At 39.1% G+C, this 23,168-nt stretch overlaps 1 protein-coding gene across 7 annotated transcripts in view; it reads left to right on the forward strand.

Annotated features, from left to right (window-relative positions):
- The window catches only part of PTPRM (protein tyrosine phosphatase receptor type M), a 778,989-nt gene that overhangs the window by 167,783 nt on the left and 588,038 nt on the right, over window positions 1–23,168 (forward strand). For all 7 annotated transcript variants that reach the window (XM_038543828.1, XM_038543830.1, XM_038543829.1 and 4 more), the window contains exon 2: window positions 22,564–22,686. In XM_038543828.1, the coding sequence (XP_038399756.1) occupies window positions 22,564–22,686 (123 nt within the window). The remainder of the gene's footprint in view (window positions 1–22,563; window positions 22,687–23,168) is intronic.

The following is a 23,168-nucleotide window of genomic DNA, read 5'->3' on the forward strand; positions in this document are numbered from 1 at the left end:
GCCAGTGTGTTCCTTGGTGATGTCTGGTCTCTCTTTTGTTCTGGTTCATACTGTGCAGCTGCGGATAGAGTAGTTGTTCTCATGTCAGTCTCTGCTCAGGTGTCCAGAAAGGCTTGTTACTGACCGTCAGAGCAAATAAAAATTTTCTGTTTGACATGTAGGACCCTCCAGGACTTGAACATCTGACATTCTTACCTCAACTATGCCACATCCCTGTTTTATCCTTCCCACCTTTGGTCACTTCTGGAACAGTTCTTTTCTCCACAAATGTGGATCAAAATGTGCCATCAAATGACCAGTTTATTTCAATCTCATTTCTTCATTTTTGGATAAGTGCCTGTCCACCTAAAATTATCTCCTTCACTGTCTCTGGTCCCAGTAAAACTGAACTCCCAGCATAACAGCCTTTTTCAATGTCCAGAGTTGAGCATCCAAGGCAGAAGTGATCAAGATGGAAGCCAGTCCCCTTGCGATAGGAACAAAAATAGTTTCTTCTTGGTCCCTATGGCAGAGCAGAACTTGCCAACCTATGTGTCCCCGATGGGCCCTGGGGGTAATTTTTCTCCCAAAAGGACAGAGACTGGGCTTGTCCCACTCTACTCCAGTGAAATGTACAGCTATTTGTTTTCTGTATGTACTGTGATATGAGGAAGGCTGGGTGCCCAGCAGTCAAGCCAATATCAGTTTGTCCCCAGCTAATGTTTCCAGCCTGATCTTCTGACCCTACATATATGTAGCTGATTTGTTCTGTTTCTCTGGAGAACTCTGACTAATATACTGGCTTTTGGGGGGGCCTATGTCATAATTATATACGTGTATACATAACATATATATAATTTATTTATTTATATAAAAATATATAATTTAATATATTTTATGGCTTACATGATTATGGAGGCTGACACATTCTGTGATCTATCATCTATAAGCTGGAGACCCAGGAGAACTGGTGGTATAGTTCTGAGAACCAGAGGGCTAATGGTGTAAGTCCAAGTCCAAGGGCAGGAGAAGGCTGATGTTTCAGCTCATGCTGTCAGCCAGAGAGAACAAATTTTCCATTCCTCCACCTTTTTGTTCTAGTCAGGCCCTCAATAGATTGGATGATACCCATCCACACTGGGAAGGCTATCTGCTTTACTCAGCCGACCGATTCAAATGCTAGTCTCTTCTGGAAACACCCTCACAGATGTACCCATATAAAGTTTAGCCAAATATCTGGGAGCCCCATGATCTAGCCACTGTGACGTAAAATAAACCATCACAGCTGTTATGGCTGCCTGCAGAGAGGAAGAGTCAGATGGAGGAAGGTGGTATTCACCTTTGAATTCATTTGTCTTAGATTATCCTTTGGCCAGAGCAGCACTTCTTTTTTTTTTTTTCCACATTTTGTTTCTTCACAAGATCATGACTCTCTCAAACAGACCTTTGGAGAAAAGACCAGTCTTGTTCACTAGGTGGTGGAGTCTTGATATTCACACTGAGCTCTGTTTACATTGTGTTTACCACCATATCACAGCGCTTAGTACACAGCCCAGCACGTACCTGGTGCCTGTGCATATTTGTTGAATGAATGACTTTTCCATCTGGCATTTGCCAAGCCTAATAGCACCTTTTTAAAATTATTTTCCTCCCTCCTGTTCCCCCTCCAACTCATACGCATTTATGTTTATAATCAAATGAATTCAGGGTTTTTGGTTTTGACTCTTATTGAAAATCTCTTATTGTAAGGATTAGCCAAGTTTCCTAAGTTAATAAATGCAGTTGAGTTCTGCTGAATGCATTTTTGTGTTTTCTGGATCTTATATTTGTAGTGTGATTTTGAATGCCACTTGTGCTTGGACTATACAACATTCTAGAAAAGTACATATGATAGGCCATGGGTACATTTAAAAAAATATTTCTATGATTTCTACAAGTAGGAAACATGAAAGTAATGGTTGATTTTAGGATTTACTAATGTTGGACATGAACTTGTAGGCCATGGAAACAGTACTCAGAGAAAACTACCTACTCAACTCAGCTATTTTGGTTTTTCAGCTGTGGCCACTTAGCAAAGAATGTGTTTTCTAAGTTAATCAGTTACTTTGGTGGGTGCTCTTGGCTAAAAATCTATTTTGCTTTTTTTGGTGTGTGTGGGGTAAACATTCTTGATTTTCTAACCGTTCTTTAAAGGAAAAAGTCATTTAGGGGCTTAAGAATTGGGGAAGGGTGGATTTTAGAAATGTTACGATGAACAAGACATGGAGGAACAGTTTACAAATCTGTGCTTTAGTAGAAGACTTAAGCTCCTTTGGAAGAGGATACCGATATTTTTCTAGCCATATAAATTTGATTGAAACTGTTTGGGAAAATTAGTAATTTTATAAAACATTTATTGAGAGGTAACCAGTGATCTCGAAATGCAATTTTTGTGAAGGGAAGAAAATGAAGTGGATGGATTTTAAAAGCAGGCACATCTTGATTTGATGCTAGTTCTGGTTTTTAACTTGCTTATATAATCTCAAGACACTTATCTTCTAAGCTGTGGTTTGTTCATCAGTTAAACAAGCACAGTGCTTCCTGGTAGGGCTGTTGACTGGGAGTATTAAGTGTGATATGGTAAGTAACTGCTACATAGTAGGCAAGATGAGTAAGGATCAGATTCTTTTCTCATTCCCTCCATGTAATATAACCAGGGTTTAAATCAACAAAACTAGTTAGTTCATATATGACTGGCAGGGTAGTTTTGCCATACTATGCTACCTTCGAGAAGTTTCAAATGGTTAAATTTGCTTCTCTTTAAAATGCCATTTTTATTCTTGTTCCTATCATTTGGTTTTGGCTCTATTTGCTAATGTTTTTGGTGGAATCATACCATTTTCTGTTGGCTTAATTTATAATTCTATTTTCTTTTTTGGCTGTATGCATACTATTTCATTTCAGGACCCATTACACTGTTGGATTTTTGGCTCCACTCACCTTTCCACCCCCCCCCCCCTTTTCCTCTCTGGCCCATCTCCTCCTATTTCATTTTGGCATCACTAACATAACTGTTCACGCGTGTGCTGTAATTCTTCCCAATACATCTTTAATGGGGCAGTATTCCTTTTTATTCTTTTTTTATTTTTCAAAATGGCAAGTTTATATTTCAAGTATGTGAAAATGCCTTAGAACTTGTTGTTGAATATAGATTAGTTAACATTTTAGACATTAACCAGGGTTGTATATTTGTGTTTTAGTTCTATTTCTTCTTTACCCTTTTCATCATATAGTTTCTGTCTGCAATGAATGATTATTAGGATCCTACGTGTGTGGCTCCGTGCTGGACCTTGCATGGAGCAGTGTAAAGCAACCCTGTGTAATCACCTTCCATTTCCCTTGTGCTTATTTTATGAAGAATTTTATAGAATACGAATTGTCATCTTCTAGTTGCTTGAAACTAACACAAATATGGACACATAGTCCAAACAAATATTTAAATGAAAGTATGTGTAAATAGTAAACAAATACATATGAGCATCATTGATTGTAGACTAGACTCTAGCTCCCAAGATATTACCTCCCTGCACTCTCTTCATTTTCTCTCACTATTGAGCCATCGGGCTCCCTTCCACATCACCTAGAATAATTGCTAGGCAGTTGTGCCACTTGAAAATGATGTAACAAGCCCTTTGATTGGACTGGCAGTTGTACTATTGCGATAGCATCTTTATAGCAGTGCTGCTTTATTCTCTTCATGATCTGTTCTCTTGAGGGATAATCAGTGGGGCTAGGTAGCGGTGGTTGGGGGGATCTCAGGACAAGTGGGAGACAGGACTCATCTCCCTGTGAAGGGGCCAAAGCAAGGTGGAAAGTCCCTCCGTCTTTTCCCTGGTAGCTGGAATGTGGTTCATTGGCCACACGCAGCCAGCGAGAAGCTTAAATGCAGGAAACGGGAACTTTGAGGAATGAACAGTGGGGTTAGATAGTGATGATTCATGGTGTGGCTTTTGCAGAGCACAGAGTGACTTGAGAGTCTTGTGTTCCTGAGCAGACTGCTCCTGTCTGTCTCTCGTCCCTAGGTCCATGCAAGAGCATGGTTCTCCAATCTGCCATTTATGATTCACCCTTTGATGAATTGCTCTCCTGTTTGGATTGACCAGGCTATGCTCTGTGATATTTGGATCCCAGAATGGGAATATAAACATCAGGCACATCGAACAAACTACCAGTAGTAGAGGGACATGTCCCCCTACAGGAAAGGGTAGATGGCCTGAAAATAAAAAGGCCAGCCAGAAGGAGCCAAAGTGGATCTATTAATGGTGAGAATGGAAGATTGTGGCTGAACATCAGAGGACTTAGCAAAGAAGAAAGCAAGTGTGATTTTCATTTCCTAGGTCCTTCGAGGAGTTAGATGTTGTAATTTGTCCAGCGAGCATGGTTCTTTCTCATAGTGAGAAGGAGGACTAGAATTGAGGAGAGAAATAAGGAAATGAAAACACACTGTCTTAGGGCATGGACAAGGATAATCTGCCTGCCACAGCGAGGAGAAGAACGTGTCTGGTCCACATGGAAGGGTAATTGGAATGCTTAGTAGCTGATTGAATTTGGGTCCAAAGCAAAAATAGGATTTGAGACAGCGCAAGAATTTTGTGCATTGTGTGTTCACTTGGCTTTTAAAGTGATTCAAAATAAAATGAGATGAGAACAATCTCTCCCATTTCTTTCTCTTCTTAAATATCGTTGGCCCAGTGTTATGACCAGACCTTTTAAATAGAAAAGTCCTACCTTCAGAAAATGATGGGAAATAATTAATTATGCTTGTGCTTTTCTACATTTTTTAAAAAAAATTTGTAGTCCCTTTCCAAATGTCTGCTGCTATGTGGGAGGCAAGAGTAAGAGGCAAGGTAAGAGTTTCAAGACCACTGAATTTTACGCTGAGAGATGGCTCTGATCACAGCCTTTTCAACACAAGCCTTGCCCTCCCGCTGGAGTTTCACTTGGGCAACTTTGTTCCATTTTGGATTCTTTGTCAGGTCCATCTTCATTTCCTCTATTCCTACCAGACCCCTACATTTCCTTGTACTTTTTGACCAAACACCATTGTTTTCTTCCTGCAGGTGGAACAGTAGATGCTGTTCCATCTCCAATATTAATTTCCTTTCTGACACAGCACTTCTGAGCTGGAGTGCATTATCATTTCTTTTCAATTTTGAAGGGAGATTTGATCTCCTAGCACCCTGCCTCAGTGTCTGTGTTTTCAAGCTTGTACATTGTGGCTGTTTTTCGTGTAAGGTCAGATTTCCAGCGTAAGTGAAAAAGCAAACAAGCAGTTATTTCTGCATGTCTCTGCATATTGCTGTAAACATGCCTACCTCAGTGTATTGCTTCTCTGAGCGCTCCTGCTTAACATGCTACAGTTTGTAAAGGATTGATTTGTTGGGCAGAATTATCGGTAGTTGATTCTAGGAGTGACTTTTCTCTGATATCTACTTAAGGAGATAAATCTCACTTCTCCCTGCCTTCCCTTAATTAACTTGATATTGTTGCCACCGAATCTTTTTTTAATAAGTGTGTAAAGGATCTTCAGTGGCATTAAGATGTCAGTGCTGTTTGAGGATGATATTCAGGGGTGACATCTAACGTGTTCATTTTAGCAAAAGTGCAATTTATTTAAGTAGTAAACATGGGAGGAGCATCCATGGAATAGTCCTTTTCCTGTGACTGTGTATAGCAGTTATACTGTACAGGAATCCTGCGTCTTAGGGGTTCGGAAACCAAGGATCAGCTTCCCCCTCTGCCATTACCCGCTTCTTTACTATAAGTGAGTCAGATCACTGTCTTGACCTCCTCCCTTGTCTGTACGATGGGGTATCTATTTTGCCCTCTTTTGTCACCTGGCTGCTGTGGGTGACCTTATGGGATCATGAATGTGGCAGTGCAGTAATCCCATTCCTGCCCACGGTGTACCCTGCCTGGCACTGTCCTGCTCTGGTCTGCCTTTGCAGCCTGATTCAGCCCCCCTTTCTATCATTCATGCTGAGACGAGCCCTGATTCCATGCCTTCTTTAAGTGTGTGTTTCTCCCCTTCTGCCTGGGTGTTTCTGCTCTCTGGAATCTCTCTCTCTCTGCCCCCCCAACACTTGACCCATCTTTCCCAGCCACATCTGAAATGCCTTCTCCCCTGTGAATTCCCCCCTGTTCTTCCTAACCTGAAATAGCCTCTTACGAATCTCTGGGACCACGTGTCCTTCTCATCACAGGGCTGAACTAGAGTTGGTCACACATCTGTCCTATATTGCTTAAGTATGCTGAAATTGAGGATCGGGACCTTGTGTTTTGCCATCTGTTGCCACATTGAGCGGTGCCCTTGTATGGGTCTGGACTTACCATATGGTGACTGGAATGCCTTTGACAAAGCAGGCAAAGCCCCCAGCCTCATTTTCCTTATAATATAACACATTGGAGGATGTCTAATGTCTTTTTGGCATAGCCATTGGAGGGGTGACATGATACATGTTCCTGTGTAGCAGGTAAGACAGGCATCCTTCAGGCTTACTACAAGCAGATAAGGAATAGGCATCCTGGACGGCCAGACATTCTTTCTGCCGTAAGCCTGGGGAGAATTATGAGCTGATTAACTCAGAAAGAGAAAGGAAACCAGTACATTTTGCATCAATGGATCTTAATGAAAGAGTGAACAACAGTTTGCTGGAGGTTGGGTAGGAAGTGGATGGTAAAGGTATACAAGAGTCCAGGAGCCTGTTGTGCATGGAAGTGGGGGTGATTGTGAGTGGAGCATGCAGGGTGGGTGAAGATGCTGAGGAAGATGCTCTTAGATCAGGTGCAGATGACAGAGGCTATGCCAGGAGTGGTGAGAGGGTACCAGGGGAGCATCTGTTTCCAAACCAGTTGATACCATGAGAGGAAGGGAAAATGGCCAGAACAGAGGATCTTAACCTGTTTTCAACCAGCAACAGAATGATTGGGAAGTGACCTAAAACTCAAAGCCTCAACCTCACCGCAGCAATTCTGATTCCATTGATCTAGGGCAGGGCTCAAGATCTGTGTTTTAAGAAATTATCCAGTGATTCTGATACAGGTGGTCAGTGAACTGCCCTTTGAGTAAATGTTGAATTGTTCTTAAGAATGTTGTAAACACAAATTATAAAATTTGCACGTATACACATTTGTTCTGGGAGACAGATCACGGATAGCTCTGTTCAGATTCTCAAAACGATCTATAAACTCCCCAAAGTTTAAGAATCACCGAGGTAAGAGGAAAGTTTATATGCTTTTCTTAAGCTTATACAGAATGGGAACAATGCCACGGTAGGGATACTGGAGATCAGTAACCTTTAAAAAATATTCTGTGATACAGGGAAAGTTGGTGTTTTCAGGAGCCCTATGTAAACCCTTGAGGGATTGTAAATTGGGATTTATATTTGGGTTCATATCTCAGTGTCTGAAGAAGATATAATGTTTGGTTGAGCCAGTGATTTAACAGTTTATCTGTAATTGGGTTAAAATTTTTTTTTCTGACCTAATTAATTCTTCTGGTTTCCCCTGGGTTTTATTTTTTAATTTTGAAGTTAGCAGTATATAAAGTTCAGTATAATGAAGGCCTTTATTGAGAAGTATTAGTAATGGTGCCACAGTTTGCTCTCCTGTGGTTAAAGTCATGTCTGCATTTCTATGATAAACATCTTTCTGAAATTTATGGAGCACATGGAAAAAAATTGATATTGATACAACTTGGTTTTTACTCCCAACCCAGGAACTTTTGTGTCAGTCAGGTGAGCTGCTGAAAAGTGGAGCCTGCTCCCTCATTTTTTCCTAAACCAGTGGTAAAGAGAGCATGTTGTTTATCCTGGCAAAATCAGTACCGCAGAAGGGACCCAGGAACTCTGGCAGGGGGCGGCTCTGATCAAAAACATGTTTCCTGGTGAGGGCTGAGCCTGGGCAACCCGCTGCTAACTGTACTTGTTCTTAGCTGTGAGGCTTGGGTCTCAGAGTCCACATTTGATCATTGGCTTAAATGTTATAGAAATAAAGTTGGCCTGGGAAGTTTCCTATAGGCACATTTCTGCCCCCATGAAGGGTTACTGTTTCTTTTTTCTTTTTTGTAAAGATTTTATTTATTTACTCATGATGGGGAGAGAGAGAGAGAGAGGCAGAGACACAGGCAGAGGGAGAAGCAGGCTCCCCATGGGGAACCCAACGTGGGACTCGATCCCGGGTCTCCAGGATCACACCCTGGACTGAAGGCGGCGCTAAACTACTGAGCCACTCAGGCTGCCCCGAAGGGTTACTGTTTCTTAAATCCACTCAATATTATATTGATCCACAAGGTTTATTCTCAATTCACGGAGTACTCAGTGCTAGGTTAGATACTGTTACAGGTTAAGTGTCCAGTATGGACAAGGGCCAATGATAAGCTTACTAAAAGAGCATCCCATAAGAAAGAGACATCCAGGCCATATTTAATCAAGCATAAAATCACACACTCAGATGCTTAAAAACAACTATATGGTGACACTTTGATTAATCCCACTGACTACAGCTTCTTCTTCTTCTTTTTTTTTTTGACCACAGCTTCTTATAACAAGCTAGCTATATTAAAATATAATAATAAATTAAAAAATAATCCTGAGAAGCAGGGTTCTCCATTCTCTTGGCTTTATGTTATAATTCCCAATGAATAGTTTCTGAAGCAAATAGAACTTATCCCAGATATATTAAGAAGTCACTGAATTGGGGCATTATCTTTTTGTGAACCTGCTCGCCATCAATTTTTCCTGTGTTTAATGCCCTAAAGTGATCTTTATCAAAATAAGAAATATCTGCAATGCCTGGGTGGCTCAGCGGTTGGGTGTGTCTGCCTTTGGCTCAGGGCATGATCCCGGAGTCCTGGGATTGAGTCCTGCATCAGGCTCCTTGCAGGGAGCCTATTTCTCCCTCTGCCTGTGTCTCTGCCTCTCTCTCTCTCTCAATCTGTCTCTCATGAATAAATAAATAAAATCTTTAAAAAAAAAACAAGATAAGAAATATCTGTATCTAACATCTAGTTATTTGTATGTATGGATTGCTTGCATGGCCCTGAATATGGTCTAAATAAGTATTTTTACTGGAGTAGATGTGGTTACAGGACTGGTCATATGCATTCATTTTCATGTAGAGTTTTAGATTTTGAGCCTCTTTCACCTCTTTCTTGTAGTAGAAAATGTAAATGGATTTAGATGCTTTTAGACGTGAGTAAGTAGCTACTGAGGAGTGGGGCAGGTTGAGAAGAGTTCTACTGAACTTAGATATTCTCAAATCCTTTTGGCAAATAGGATGCGTATCTTTTGGGGGTTGATTCGGAAGGCAGTGATCACCTCAAATCAGTTCCAGCCCACACAGGTTTGAGAATGGTGGGTACCCAGTCCTATGAATTTGTGTCCTCTGCTTTTCCTAGGCCAGGAACCTGGCCGGCCATTGCACAGATGTTCAAAATGTTTTTTCACCTCTTCACCACCTCTGCCTTAACCTTCTCTCTTTAAAGTTGAGCTCCGCTCTCCTTTTTGCTTATATTATTTGACATTATTCTTCTTAGTTTCTATATTATAATCAGACTCCTCTTTATCAAACACCTGGATACATACTGACAGATTTTAATCTCTGTCATGTTCCCGATAAAGAAACATTGCATTTATGAGAAGAGAGAGAAAAATCATAGAATGTATAATCTTAATATGGAAATCTTACCTTAGAGATCATCTAGACCTGAAGTTGTCAAATATTGTTAAATGTTAGCTTTTTAGGGCACAATTCTTTCATTGCCCATGGAACACCAATATTTAAAATAAACAAATGTTGAACACAAGAGGTTGAAGCAGAGTTTTAGGAAGGCCTGCAGCAGGCTCATTTTTTGCAGCCTAAGGGAGCCTTAGAGTTCTGAGAGTCATACTGAAAGAACAGTGATCTAGTTTATCTAGGCTATTTTGTATAGATGAGACACTGAGGGCCAGAAGGGAAAGGGAGCCAACATTTACCAATTTACTAGACGGAGAGTAAGTGGGGTAGGGAAGTGGATATCGGTTTGGTAGATCAGCAAATAGATAATATAAAATGTGTGTATATAAACATATATACAAAATTTAATTCTTATAATGTTCTAGAAGGTAGATGGTTTTACACATGAATATGTGAGGAGAGCTGCTAACTGGATAGGGCTCACGTCTTTTTGATGGTTAATCTACATTCTGTCCACTGTATCTCCATGTTGCCAGCTGGTTGCTTTGCCCAAAGCCACATACAGACAGGGCAGAACTAGGAACCAGACATTCTCCTTCCTGGTCCAGGGCTATTCCCTTAGACTACTTATTCTCTTTAGCCAGTGACAAAACAATACCTGTTAAAAAGGGAACTAGAATATTGAGTAAATACTCACAAGAAGAAAGACACTTCGATTGTGTTGACCTTGAGAAGGGGTTCATGTTCTTGGTTTCCTATATCTTAGCAACTAATTGTTCACGTAAAATGGCTGGAGGGAAGCTGACTCACAGCCATTTTTATATTATGTGAATATTGTTCTTAGCTTTGAGAATAAGCTTCTTAGTTTAAAAAATTATACAATGAACTATTTTATTTCAAAGTTTACTTTCTTTATGGCCTGAGAATTGGGAAGTTTGATATTGATTTCTTATTCACTACTTTTACATTTCATCAAGGTGAATGATATATAACATGTAATCCTTAGCATTCTTTTTATGTTTGAAACATAAAATCCAAACACCCGATTGAGGCATTAAACCAGAGTTCCAGTATGATACACAGAAAATCCGTATGCTTTTTGTTGACTTATGCTGAGGTCTGCCAAATAACAGCCTTATTATGCAGATTCTTAGAATAACAGGCCATGGATATTTTAGATTCTTACATCTAGTTGCTGACTCTCTGGTTTTCTTTTTATCTGGACCATTTAGGGACAGGAGGCCTTCAGGATGAGTTTTGGGTCTTTCACTTGGCTCCTACAGAAGTTTTCCTCTCTTCCCTTTAAAAAACTTCCTTCCCCCCCTACCCAGGTTATCTTCTCTGAGGACAAGGATTTTTTTTTTCTTCCATGTATTTCTTCTAACCCCCTCTCCCTCTCTCCCTTCCTGTGCCTAGCACATGGGTCTACAGTAGAGAGGAATTGGGCAGACAGGGAAGGAGGGAAGAGAGAGAGAAGGAGATGCCATGAAACAGATAAAAAAGACAAAGAACTCTGGAATCAAAATTTCTTCTGGTATAGTCAGAGTATTGAGTGAATAGAATCTGTCAGTATTTTTTTCCTTCAGTGTTCATTTCTAATAAAGATAGAACAGTAGATGATTTTTGTGCTTACCTTTGTTATAGAAAAGTTCACAAAATTCATTAAATCTAGCAGATATTTAATGAGAAACAGGCAACTCTCTAGGACTGAGGATACAGAGGTGAGGAGAACATTGTTCAGACCCATAGAACTCAGGATGCAGCAGAGAAGACAAACATGTCCACAGTCATTTTGCTGTATGAGGTGATAAGATCATCTAGAAGGCCTGTATATTTTGCAGTGATGGTACATAGGAAGGAGGGATTGATTTTATCTGTGGAAAGGAATCAGAAATGGGTACCCAAGAGAGGTAGCATGTGAACTGGTATTTGAATGGTGCCAGCCAGACTTGGGTGTGCATGCAGGGATAGTGTGTGCAAACATGTGGCATGTGGGCAACACAGTCCTTGGAGTGAATCTACAGATGGTCAGGAATTACTGGAGTGTATTGTTACAGTGAAGTGATAGTAAGAAATGAAAATAAAGAAGATAGCAAGGTTCAAATCCAAAAAAACCTCCTATGTTACATGATAACACTTGAATATTTTCTCATGGGCACTGAAGGGCCCATGAATTAAGTAGGGAGAGGCCAGTTTTAGCTGTGTGTCTTATAAAAGGTCATCTTAGCTGGTCATGTATAGTATATACTGGACAAGGAAGAGTCTAGATGTGAGGGGATAGGTCAAGGTCAGTGGGGACATGAGCTGAAACTCAAGTTGTGTAATGGTTGAGAGTAGCAGGAATGGCAGAAAAAAACATCTGAGAAGGTGTTTGAGGGGTAAAGTGTTGGGAAGAGAAGTGGTTGACTCACAGGTTTTTGGCTTGAGCCTCTGATTTATGGTGCTTCAGCCACCATAGGGAGTAACCATGGAGATGTCTGTCACTTTAATTTCATGTTTCGAATAGCATACACCAAACACGGCTGTGGCTTTCTTTGATGCTCATCATCTTGTAACAGTGAGTATGCTTTCACACACCCCACCAAGTTCACCCTGCACCATTTCCCTAGGAGATAGGTAATAAAGAGTACAAAAGAGTCATATCTTCTATAGGACATAAATCCTCAGAGATTTGCCTGAGGTCAGAATTGCCCCAAAAATCCTTTAGGGAACTTCTGAGTTGAAGACCAGTGCACTGTTTCTCAGTAAGCCCAGCAGAGCCACTGCCCGACTGTTGGCACTGGAATAGATGCTGTTTCCTCATTTGAGCACCATATTGGTAGGAGACTTGGATTTCAGATCCATGCTGTATAAAAAAATACAAATCTTTGGAATTGAGAATTATACCAAACCCATTGTGGTGTACCCTCTAAGAAAGGCACAATGGATAAAGGAACAGTGACTGATGGGTGGGATGGGGGCCACCAGTTAGTATTTCTCACTTCCAGCTCATGGGGCCATATTAGTATTAGGCTCTTGAAATAAATGGAAGACTTTTGTATTATAATCCCCCCATTTTCATCATTGACATCATGTACATTAATTGGTCCTGTAATGTGAGCCTTGCATCTCCCATTTTCACACAGAGAACAAGACACATAGTCTATGACTTGTCCTAAGATAGAATAGGTAGTTGACAGATCCAGGATTTAATGTATCCTGGGTCTCAGATTCCAATTAAATAGAGTCAGTCTTACAAGTTACCAATTTTTGTTTTAGAATAATTACTCGTAATGATAGGAAATTGGAATGAATGTTTTACCAAGAGGATATAGGAAATTATATTTACTTTTTCCTTATAATTTGATTCTATCCAATGAGCATGAATTGTAGAAAAAATGTTCATTGAGGGAAATACATTTAGTTGAGTTTAGGTTAATCAACATCCAGTAAAAATAAACAATTGGCTGCCTGTTTTAAGCTGAATAACATGGCTTGGCTGTACTGCATACTGGTGAATTCAGGAGTTTATTTTATCAGCTTTCCCAGATAATGATTTTGTGCTAATAAAATCATCAAGAGATGGATTTGTAAATCATTCTAAACTGGCAGGAGCGCTACTGGGCATAAAATGAAATTGTGTGTGTGTGTGTTTTATTAACTTCTTGGGTTTCTCTGACCAACAACCAGGATCATTTTCTATCTAGGATATCTGCTCTTGTTGAGCAGTTGCACTCTCTTAAGAAAAAATTACAGATGGGGGAGGTTCTTAGCATGAAATTAGAGCATGGAATTCAACGCTTTGATCAAGCAATGTTACTCGGTTGCTCTTATTCACCTGAAAGATATTTATGACTAAAAGGAGTTATTTAGAGCAGTGATCTCCAAAAGGCTATCTCCATACCCTTTGAGATGTATAGTACAATCCTTTGGTGCATGAAAGAAAATATTTGAACTTCAATTTATATTTACTTTGTAGTTCACACTTTAAAAGGTCAGCTATGTGTGTGTCTATAATAATCTGCGTTATATAATTTATAAATAAGTAAACGTAGGATGGTTGTGACTTTTTTTAAGAAAACTGATAATATCTTTTTTTTTTTATAATATCTTCTTAAAAGTGTTTGAAGCCACTGATCTGGAGCACTTTTCTAAAAATGGGTCAATGATTAGATTATTCTGGGAATTTTTTTTTTTTTTTTTGAAAGCAGATTCCTGGGGCTGCTCCCAGAAGAGTCTGGTTAAATAGGTCGGTCTGGAACAGTGGTTATCATACATTAGTAAGCACCAGAATCACCTGGAGGCCTGACTTGTTAAAACACAAAACCCCACCCCAGAGTTTCTCATTTAGTAGGGTGGGAGCAAGGGCTTGAGAATTTGCATTTCTAACAAGAGCCCAGGTGATGCTACTGGTCCAGGGATCCACTTTGAGAACCACTGCATGAGTGTGGGAGCCAGGACCCAGGCAATTCTGAAGATGAAGTGATAAATGCTCGTCTTGATTTGACCATCTTCTCCTCCAGACAGTTCTTGGAGATATTGTGTCATTTTGTTTTCCTTTTTTTATGGCTGTTGCTATGATAGAGGCAGAAAACTGTTTTTTCATACTGTAGTTTTCAATATTGGTGTGCGCAATAAGAGGGCTAGTGTTAGCTTCAGGTAGACTAGAATTTATAGGGAGTTTATATGAGTGGTTTAATTAAATTCTGTAACAATTCTATAAGATCCTTATTTGTGAATGGAAAACTGAGGTCCCTAATGATTTGGATGCATCTGTACAATAGTTGGAAATAGAAATGACACTCTTACTCATTGGGAAAAAAGAAGATTTTAAGATCAATAAGAAAAATGCATGGTTGTTGCAGTCAGGCCTTTTTTACAATTAGGAATCAATAGATGGATATAAAATGAAGTATGCAGTAAGTATAATAAGCCATAGAAACTTTAAGAACAAGACAACTCATTTCCTTTGAATTATATAAAATATATCCAACGGCAAATAGCACTTTTTACAATAGAGCATAGCATTAGCCATTTAAATGCCTGTGCAATGTGTAAAAACTGCTTGCTAGATTAAATTATGTAGAAGAACAATTCTATAATGCTTAGTGTCTGATTCACTAACCAACGCCAGGGCACTCAAAGTTTAAGAGGCTTTATATATTTGCATTGTTTGGCAGGCAATTGAACGTACACATCACTGGGATTGATTTATAAGAAGAAATCAGTGGTTTCACTATCTTGGTGTAGGTTTTTTTTTTAATGCTTAAAACAATTATGTATATTATAGCTCACTTTCTGTTATAGTTTGAAATGTATTAATTTATAACCATTTATCTGACAGTTTTAATTTGAAATAAGTGGATAAGACCACCTGAGATTACATGTATTTTAGGAAAATAGAACATATAACATTAATTTTTTTGTAGGGTACTTTTGCATTAGTTTGCGATTTGCCCTCTCTGTAAAGAGACCCATTTAATACTTTATGCATTTGGTAAAGGCTGCCTTAAATGAGGTCATTCTGTATTTAGAACAAATGAGAAAAATGTTCCAGAAATCTCCTCAAGGAGTATTGCAGTCTTTTCACAAAATAACTTTAAATGGACTGTAATTATAACAAGACGAACTTGATTGCTAGAGTATATAAGTCAGTTTAACCTGTTAAGGGCAGAACAATTCAAAATATCTATGTATCTTATAAGTCAGTTTATGAAATTAACATTTGATTGTCTTCCACCGGCTTCTTAGAACCAGCACTTTTGAAGAGCTTATTTGCAATGCAATTCATGCAACAGTCATTATGTAAATATTACACATTGTTGTTTACTTTATACAGGTGCATTTAGGATAAAAATGTACAGACTGGAAAGAGTATGAACTTTGGACTCAGACCTTGGGTGAACTACTAGCCCTACATCTAACTCTGTGGCTTTGGACAAGATATTTGACCACTCCAGACTCCCATTTATAAAAACAGGAGACAGATCCACACAGTAATTGGAAGAGAGAGAGTTTCACTTAAAGAATAATTAACTGTAATAGTGGACTGGAATATAGGAGATTGGCTAGAATTCCTCTAAGAATAAAGGAGTAGCAGATAGGAGGAGCAGGCACTGCTCCAGGGAAGAAATAGGGGTCCAAGGAGGAGACCCTTCTAGAGCTGAGACCTAGGGCTCAGTAGATGGCCGGGAAGTCACTGTGGGGCCTTGGAGAAACAGTGTCTTCTAGAGTAGTAGGTGAAGCTGTTCATGGGAAGGATCTTTCTGGGGGGTTCCCCACCACAAAACTGCTCAGGGAGTGTTGGCACTGGGAAGGCTTCTGCATTGTGGGTCAGGAGAAACCTTGTGGGCTGAGGAGCCTTCCAGGGTACCCTGCAAGCCTGTCCTTTCCTTCCACAGTGCCTCTCCAGAACCCTCTATTGTTAGAGCTTACTGTCTTGCCACCTGCAAACAGGAAACATAGAGAGGGCTTGGCTACAGTTTTGCAGAGCAAGCAAGGACAAGTGAATTTAGAACTGAGAGGTGATACATTGATAACTGGCATAAAGGATATCAGTGTTTGCCTTTAGGGTTTTTAAAATTAAATAATACATGTAAACATATGCATGGTTTTGTTATGTAACAGACACATAAACAGTGCCAGGTCATGGTTCTCATTCCCAAACCTTAAAGACTACAGGTAGCAACCTTTGAAGGATCCTGAAGTCAGTTTAGTGGATCTGGACTAGGCTTTTCCAAAACCAAATAGAGATGAATAATATCAGTGTATCTCAGTAGAGATTAATTTGGTTTGTAACATGTACATGTTTGTGTGCTGGGTCAACATATGATCCACGTGGGTCAGGATGTATATATGGAATTGTTGAATCATTATATTATACACCTAAAATTAATCATACTGTATGTTAATTACACTTCAACAATAGAAAGATAAAAATATGTAAACTCAAATGGTGAGTTTACTCAAACTCACTACTCTAAATGGTGGGCTTTAACCCTTGTCCATTTGTTTTTGTCTGTTCTCTAGGGCTGATGCTTCAGCAGGACATAGAATAGTTACATGACAGATCTTAAAAGGTTTCCTTTGGGGACAAACTGGACCATCCTCTCCTTTATAGCTTCTATCTCAATGATGTAATACTATTCGTGTATCCACTGAATAGTTCTATGCTACTCCAAAGAACGAAGAGAGATAAATCCCTTCAATATGCAAATGATAATATTTTATTTTCATAAATCAAGAATGACCTTTATAGACAACTAGCCTTGCTATCTAATTACTGCCAAAAAAAGAGTTCAACTTTTCTAAAGCAAGAGCCATAATTTGTGGAGACTTCATTAACATTCAACCAGCTTATGGTTTTCAACCATAATAAAAATGAACATGTTCACTGATTTCGTCACATTTATAACTTACTCATTTGGAATACACCAGGACAGGGATGGCTATTTTGTGGAGCTATATTGAGATTGCTTTCATTGTTCAAGTCGATATTACATTATACTTCTTTTAAACATTTCCAGCCAAAATTATTGCAGCCAAATTCTACATAGAATTTGGGGGAATTCATTACTCATTTTTCTAAAAAGCATTTATTGGGTGCCTACAATATATGAGTTCTAGAGAGTACCAAGTTGATTAAGACCAGAGTTATAATGAAAATTACTTTTCAGCAGAATTCCTACTCTATCTATATGCTTTCGTGCACCTGTTTTTTGTTTGTTTTTTAAGCTCTGCAATTCTTGTGAAAATAAAAAGGATAAGGACTGATGATTTCTTTTTTAAAGATTTATTTATTTATTTGAGAGAGTGAGATCATGAGGGGGAGAGAGAATCTCAAGCAGCCATTTCATCTGATTTCTAAAGCATGTGGCTTTATGTTTTAGTCATAACACAGAGTAGTTGCAATTTTTAGTTGGGGAGTAAGTACACAAACTCACGGTAGCCCACTAAGGCTTTGTTGAGAAAAAGAATATTCATAAAGACCATTTAACAGGATATTAGAGCTTTTGTCCTAGAATGCACTGAGCTCCCATAAAATCAAGTTCACCGAATCGAAGTTTGGGGACATACTACCATAACATGTTTCTAACTAGACCCTAAAGCACGTTTTATTCTAGTGGATGCTTTTGAGAACTCTTCGTTAACTTATGTTTTTTACTTCTTACTAGGGAGGACAGTTCTCTCTGGATTTAGGACTAGGGGTAGTCAGGTGTCTTTTGGGTTTTCAGCTTGGAAGATACTATCACATAGTGTTAGGAAAATGGGCTCTCAAGACGAGATGGCTGGGTTCCAGTCTCTGCTTCAGTACCTTGCAGCTTTGAGACCTGTGTAAGCTGTATAACCAGCCTTGTGTGCCTCAGTTTCTGTATCTGTGAAATGAGGATCATAGTATCTATCTGATAGGTTTGGTGTGAGGATTAAACAAGCCCTCAATAAAAGAGCCCTTATCACATTTAGCTCCCATTATTAGTTTTTGTAGTAACATCATGGTCTCATAGATATGTGAACTATGTAATCAGTGATATCTTTCTCTCTGCACTGGTTACCCCAGAGCTTAAAGTGAGTTTTGTGGCTAACTTCCAGTTCATGAGGCTTGTGACATTTTTTTATTACTTGGCAGTGATGGTAGAGTCCTAGGCATATTCCTGGTATAATCTTCTAGTCCTGTTTTTCTGTGCTTTACTTGCCTTGCTTTTGAACCTTTAGCTTTTCTTTGATTTCATTAATTTAATGTTCATGTCATTGTGCTGCTCTGCATGTCCTGGAACAAGCCATGTAGTCATCATTATTGTACAGAAGTCATCATTGTTGTCAGTTACCTGAGTATTTGACACCCATGGACACTTCCTTTTGCATAATACCTCTCTCCTCATCTAGCACATGTTGTGTGTTGTATTCAGAGTTGCTAAGGAGGGGTACCTGAGTGGCTCAGTGGTTGAGTGTCTACCTTTGGCTCAGGGTGTGATCCCAGGGTTCTGGGATTGAGTCCTGCATCGGGCTCCCCGCAGGAAACCTGCTTCTCCCTCTGCCTGTGCCTCTGCCTCTCTCTGTGACTCTCATGAATAAATAAATAAAATCTTTAAAAAATTTGCTAAGGAAAAGTCTTTCCCAAGGTCTGATGAGGGCACATAGGCACACACACATGTGTGTTAGTGTGTACGTGTGGGCAGGGAGAGAGAGAGGGAGAAGGAGGGAGAGGAGGCAGCCGAGAGAGAGGAGGGGGTAGTTAGAGCCGGATGAGGAGGGAGAGCAAGAATGTGAATGATGAAGACCATCATCCCATCCAGCTTGCATCACTTTTGCTCCATCTTGTGCATGACTTTTGGTTTAGTACTGATTCCTATCCACAAAAGATAAATAATTTAATTTGATTTGATAGAGGAATATGGTCCAGCCTTGAGCTGTTGGGCATTAGTCCAAACAAGACAACTTGGGAGAAACTGTGGCTATTCTATTGCTGACCACATCCCTGTATATTCCTGTACAAAAGCTGTGTTATTCTGAAAATCAAGAAGGTTTATTTTTGGAAGTGCTTCATTTTACTGCATCTAAGGACTTTGCTTTCTTATCACGTTCTTCATTGGCCCCAAAGCATTTCTAGCAACCCTCTGTTCTTTGCTCCTACATGACTCCATAGAGGAGCCCACAGGAGTGTGCCTGCATAAATGCTTATGGCTCTTCACCTTCTTGTGACACACACTTTAAAATTTTTCAATTACATATTCCAACTACTTGCAATGAAATGAACCCATGAGGGTAATTGTAAGTAGGATTTAAGAACTAATAATAACTGATAGTAGTTTAACATGCCTGACACCATGATACACTAACTTAACATTTGCTATCTAATTGAATCATCAGAAATATTATGTGAGGTATGTGTTACCTCCATTTTATAGGTGGAGAAACCAGGATTCAGAGAGCTGAAGCGATTTGTCTATAGTCAAAAAACCAGCAGTGGAAGAATGGGGATGTGCCACATGTTTGATCCTGTTCATGTCACCATTGCACAAAGCTGCCTTGAAAACCAAAGTTTAATTTTTCTCTCTTTAATTGGTTATTTTAATTCAGATATAAACACCTTAATTTCATCTCACTTTAGCTCAATAAACCACCTTTAGCTATTTTTAGGGTCTCAACTCTCTTGGATAAAGGCCAGCGGTGGCTCTGAAAATTGGTGTGCAGGGGAATATATCTTTGAGCAATAGGAAACTCGTAGTCTATCCCATTTTCCAGTGGTTTGATAATCATACATGGGTCCAGAAAGAACCATATCATGCATTTTATGTTTCCTTTCAAGTGATAAAAACAGCTTTATATAATGGGAAATTATATTCTTACACCAGCATTGTATTAGCCTTTGGGGTTTGCTATCCACCATACACGCTTTTTTGCCTTTATATTTGGTTATATCTTCAGTACCAGTGGTGGTTTTGTAAACCAGATCTTTAACCAGCGTTGAGTTGTTTTGTGGTCGCCTATAGCTATTTTCACTGTTTAAGATTACACTGCAGGACTTCCATCAAAGTGCTATCTATGTTTCTATCGGGGAGCCCCTTTTCTGTCAAAATTCATGGTTGTTTCTTTCTGTTTGAATATTATTAGTGCTATTGCTGTTTGAGCCTATTTCTACAGAACTGCAGTTATTTTCTACATCAAAATTAGGGTTTGCAACCGAAGGAAAATATTTCTCATAGATGTTTGCATAGTCTTCTAACATTTCTTACCCCAAATTGGAAAGTTGTTAGCATTATGTGCTTTTAAACAAATCCACTTTGTTTCTGAACTTGTTAAAGCTGAGTAGGAGGGAAGTATAAATTACCAGTTGTTGTCAAGGTGAAATATTGAGCTAGTGCTGTATCTTTGTAATGAGTTTCTGTTCTCAGTGAAATGTTTAATTGACCAGTTCTGTTAAAGTGTCACAGAAGACAGTGTCCAGGATCACTAATTTCACCGTCATGCGTGGAGCTAATAGCTAAGACAGAGACAGAAAACTGAGAGAGACCTCCTAAATGGTCTGAAGTCCCTGACTCGGCCCTGTTTAACACTTTTCTATCAGCGATTTGGAGATAGACATAGAATGTATGCTTATCAAATTTGCAGATAACCCAATCTAGGTACTAACATCTGAATGATAAAATCGGGATTCCCAAAGCGCTCAACAGGCTGGAGTAATGCATAGAAAGCAAGGAGATGGGGTTTAGTAAGGACCCATGTACAGCCCTGAGTTCAAATTCAGAAGGTCACTTCCCTTATTGCAAGAGAGGCAGTGGAATGAAAAAGACGTATGGGACTTGAGGCTCACAAAAGCTTGGAATGGACCATCAATCTCCCATGAAAGAACTTGAGGTCTGAAAAAGTAGCCAGTTGAACTCTAGCTCCAATACTGGCAGTCATTGTTTTGGAAGAGTGCTAATAACCCTGGGACTATCCAGAGAACACCTGCCAGGGCAGTGAAAATCTGAAAACCTTCTAGCAAGAGGAATTGGGGAAAGCAAAGCATGTTTTGTCTGGAGAAGTGAAGACTTAGACCATGACAGCTCTTTTGAAATAATCAGCTTTCCTGTGTGAGAGCAGATAAATTTTTTTTTTTTTTTTTTTTACTATTTCTTCATAGGGTAGAGCTAAAATAAATGAGTATAGATTTGAAGAAGCAGGGTTTGGGCCTTTTTAAAGGGGGAATTGTCTACAAGGTAGGGATGCATTTCTCAATTTTCTGAATGCCTCACCTGTTCAAAGCTGTCTATCTAGAAGGTTGTAGAATTTATGTAAACATTTGGATGGAGGTTGGCCCAGATGACCTCTAACATCTGTCTTTACCTCTGAGTTTGTACTTGCTATTTTATTTATCTTCTCACTGACAGGGCATACATTGCAGACATAGTGAAATAACATTCTTATTTTTGTATTTTCTTGACCAGAACCCTTAATTCTCATCATTGGAAAGTAATTATAGTTAATAGTTTTAATTAATATAAGTAATATCATTATATAATGGATATTCAAATTTTCATAATAATATGGTCAATATAATCAGTCCTTCTTGCGATGTGAAACACTGGTGAAAAGATTTGATATTATAATAATTCAAAGTAAGAGGAGACATTTAAGAGGATGTGGGTGGGACTTAAAATCGTCAGTTTGCCCCAGGGTGCTGAAACAGCTGAATTGCTTTGTAAAACTGCATCTTCTTTTATTCTTTGTTTCTTTAAGTAGCTTTATTTCTAGCACCAGAATTAAGCAGATGTTTACCACATGTTTAGTTTTGAATTTATTCTTGCCTTTAAAAATTGTGTGGACTGTAAGCAAATTTATAATCTCTTTTAAATTTGAGACCTCAAATCTCCAAAGTGTAAAGTGAAACCTGTTTTTATCTTAGATTTAGGATAATTCTTAAAAAAATATTTTGTACACTATGTTCATGGTCTCTATTGCATTCCCCTCCCCCTGCCCCAACATTGTTCCAGTGTTATGGTGAAAGCATTTCTCTTTTAATTTTTTGGACACATTATTATGTTTTTCTATTAAAAACATGTTGAATACCTAGGGCAATCCTATTAAAGTTTTGAACACAAGATCACTTTTTCCAAATTCTTGCAAATCTGGAAAATATGAATTATAAATTTGTTTATGTCTACTTTCATTTGGATTCTACAAAGATTGGATTCTTTGGGGGAACAGTATAGTGTGGCAGTATGGCAAAGCATGGTTACTCAGCTTGGTTAGCACTTAGGGTACACTAGGATCAAGATCTATACTACATGGACACAAGGGTCAAATCAAATTTAGTGTAGTATCAAGTAGGTTTACAGTTACCTGCCATCATCATAGCTTATTCCTGAGGTCTTTCTGTTGCTTACATTACTTTTCATTCTTACATTTTAGGTGGTTGCCTCTTTGATGAGCCGTATAGCACCTGTGGATATAGTCAAGCTGAAGATGATGACTTCAACTGGGAGCAGGTGAACACCTTGACCAAACCAACTTCTGATCCATGGATGCCATCAGGTTTGCATGTAGTTTTACATTTTCTTTTTCAAATCGAAACTTCATAAGAGTCTGAATCACAGTAAATATTCATTGGGTATTAGCAGGGTGAGTGAGGAGGTTGGTCTTTGAGCACGGCCGTCCAAGGTGATTAACTAGTGAGAATAGTACAATTAAGAGGACTGGTTCCAAAGTACAAAGAATTTACCTTTGTATCTCTTCCTTTAAAGCCTAATTAAAGTTTATTTCCTTTATCTTTGGGTACACCTGAGCTAGATTAATGGGCATTCCCCAGTTGATCCTTTCCCAAGCAGCAGATACAGGAAATAGATGGATGTCTCTTCTGGCAGATGTGTCTAGTGGATGGAACTCTAGCTGGGAAATCCAAATAACAAAGTCTCCATCAAATGGAAGACCTTGGAAAATAACTTAAACTTTGTCAGCCTCAGGGGCTCACTTGGCACCGAAGATAAAATGGTGATGCACCCATGTGGATACATTTT

This window comes from Canis lupus, chromosome 7 (genome assembly GCF_011100685.1).
Source record: "Canis lupus familiaris isolate Mischka breed German Shepherd chromosome 7, alternate assembly UU_Cfam_GSD_1.0, whole genome shotgun sequence".
NCBI classification, from domain to species: Eukaryota; Metazoa; Chordata; class Mammalia; order Carnivora; family Canidae; genus Canis; species Canis lupus.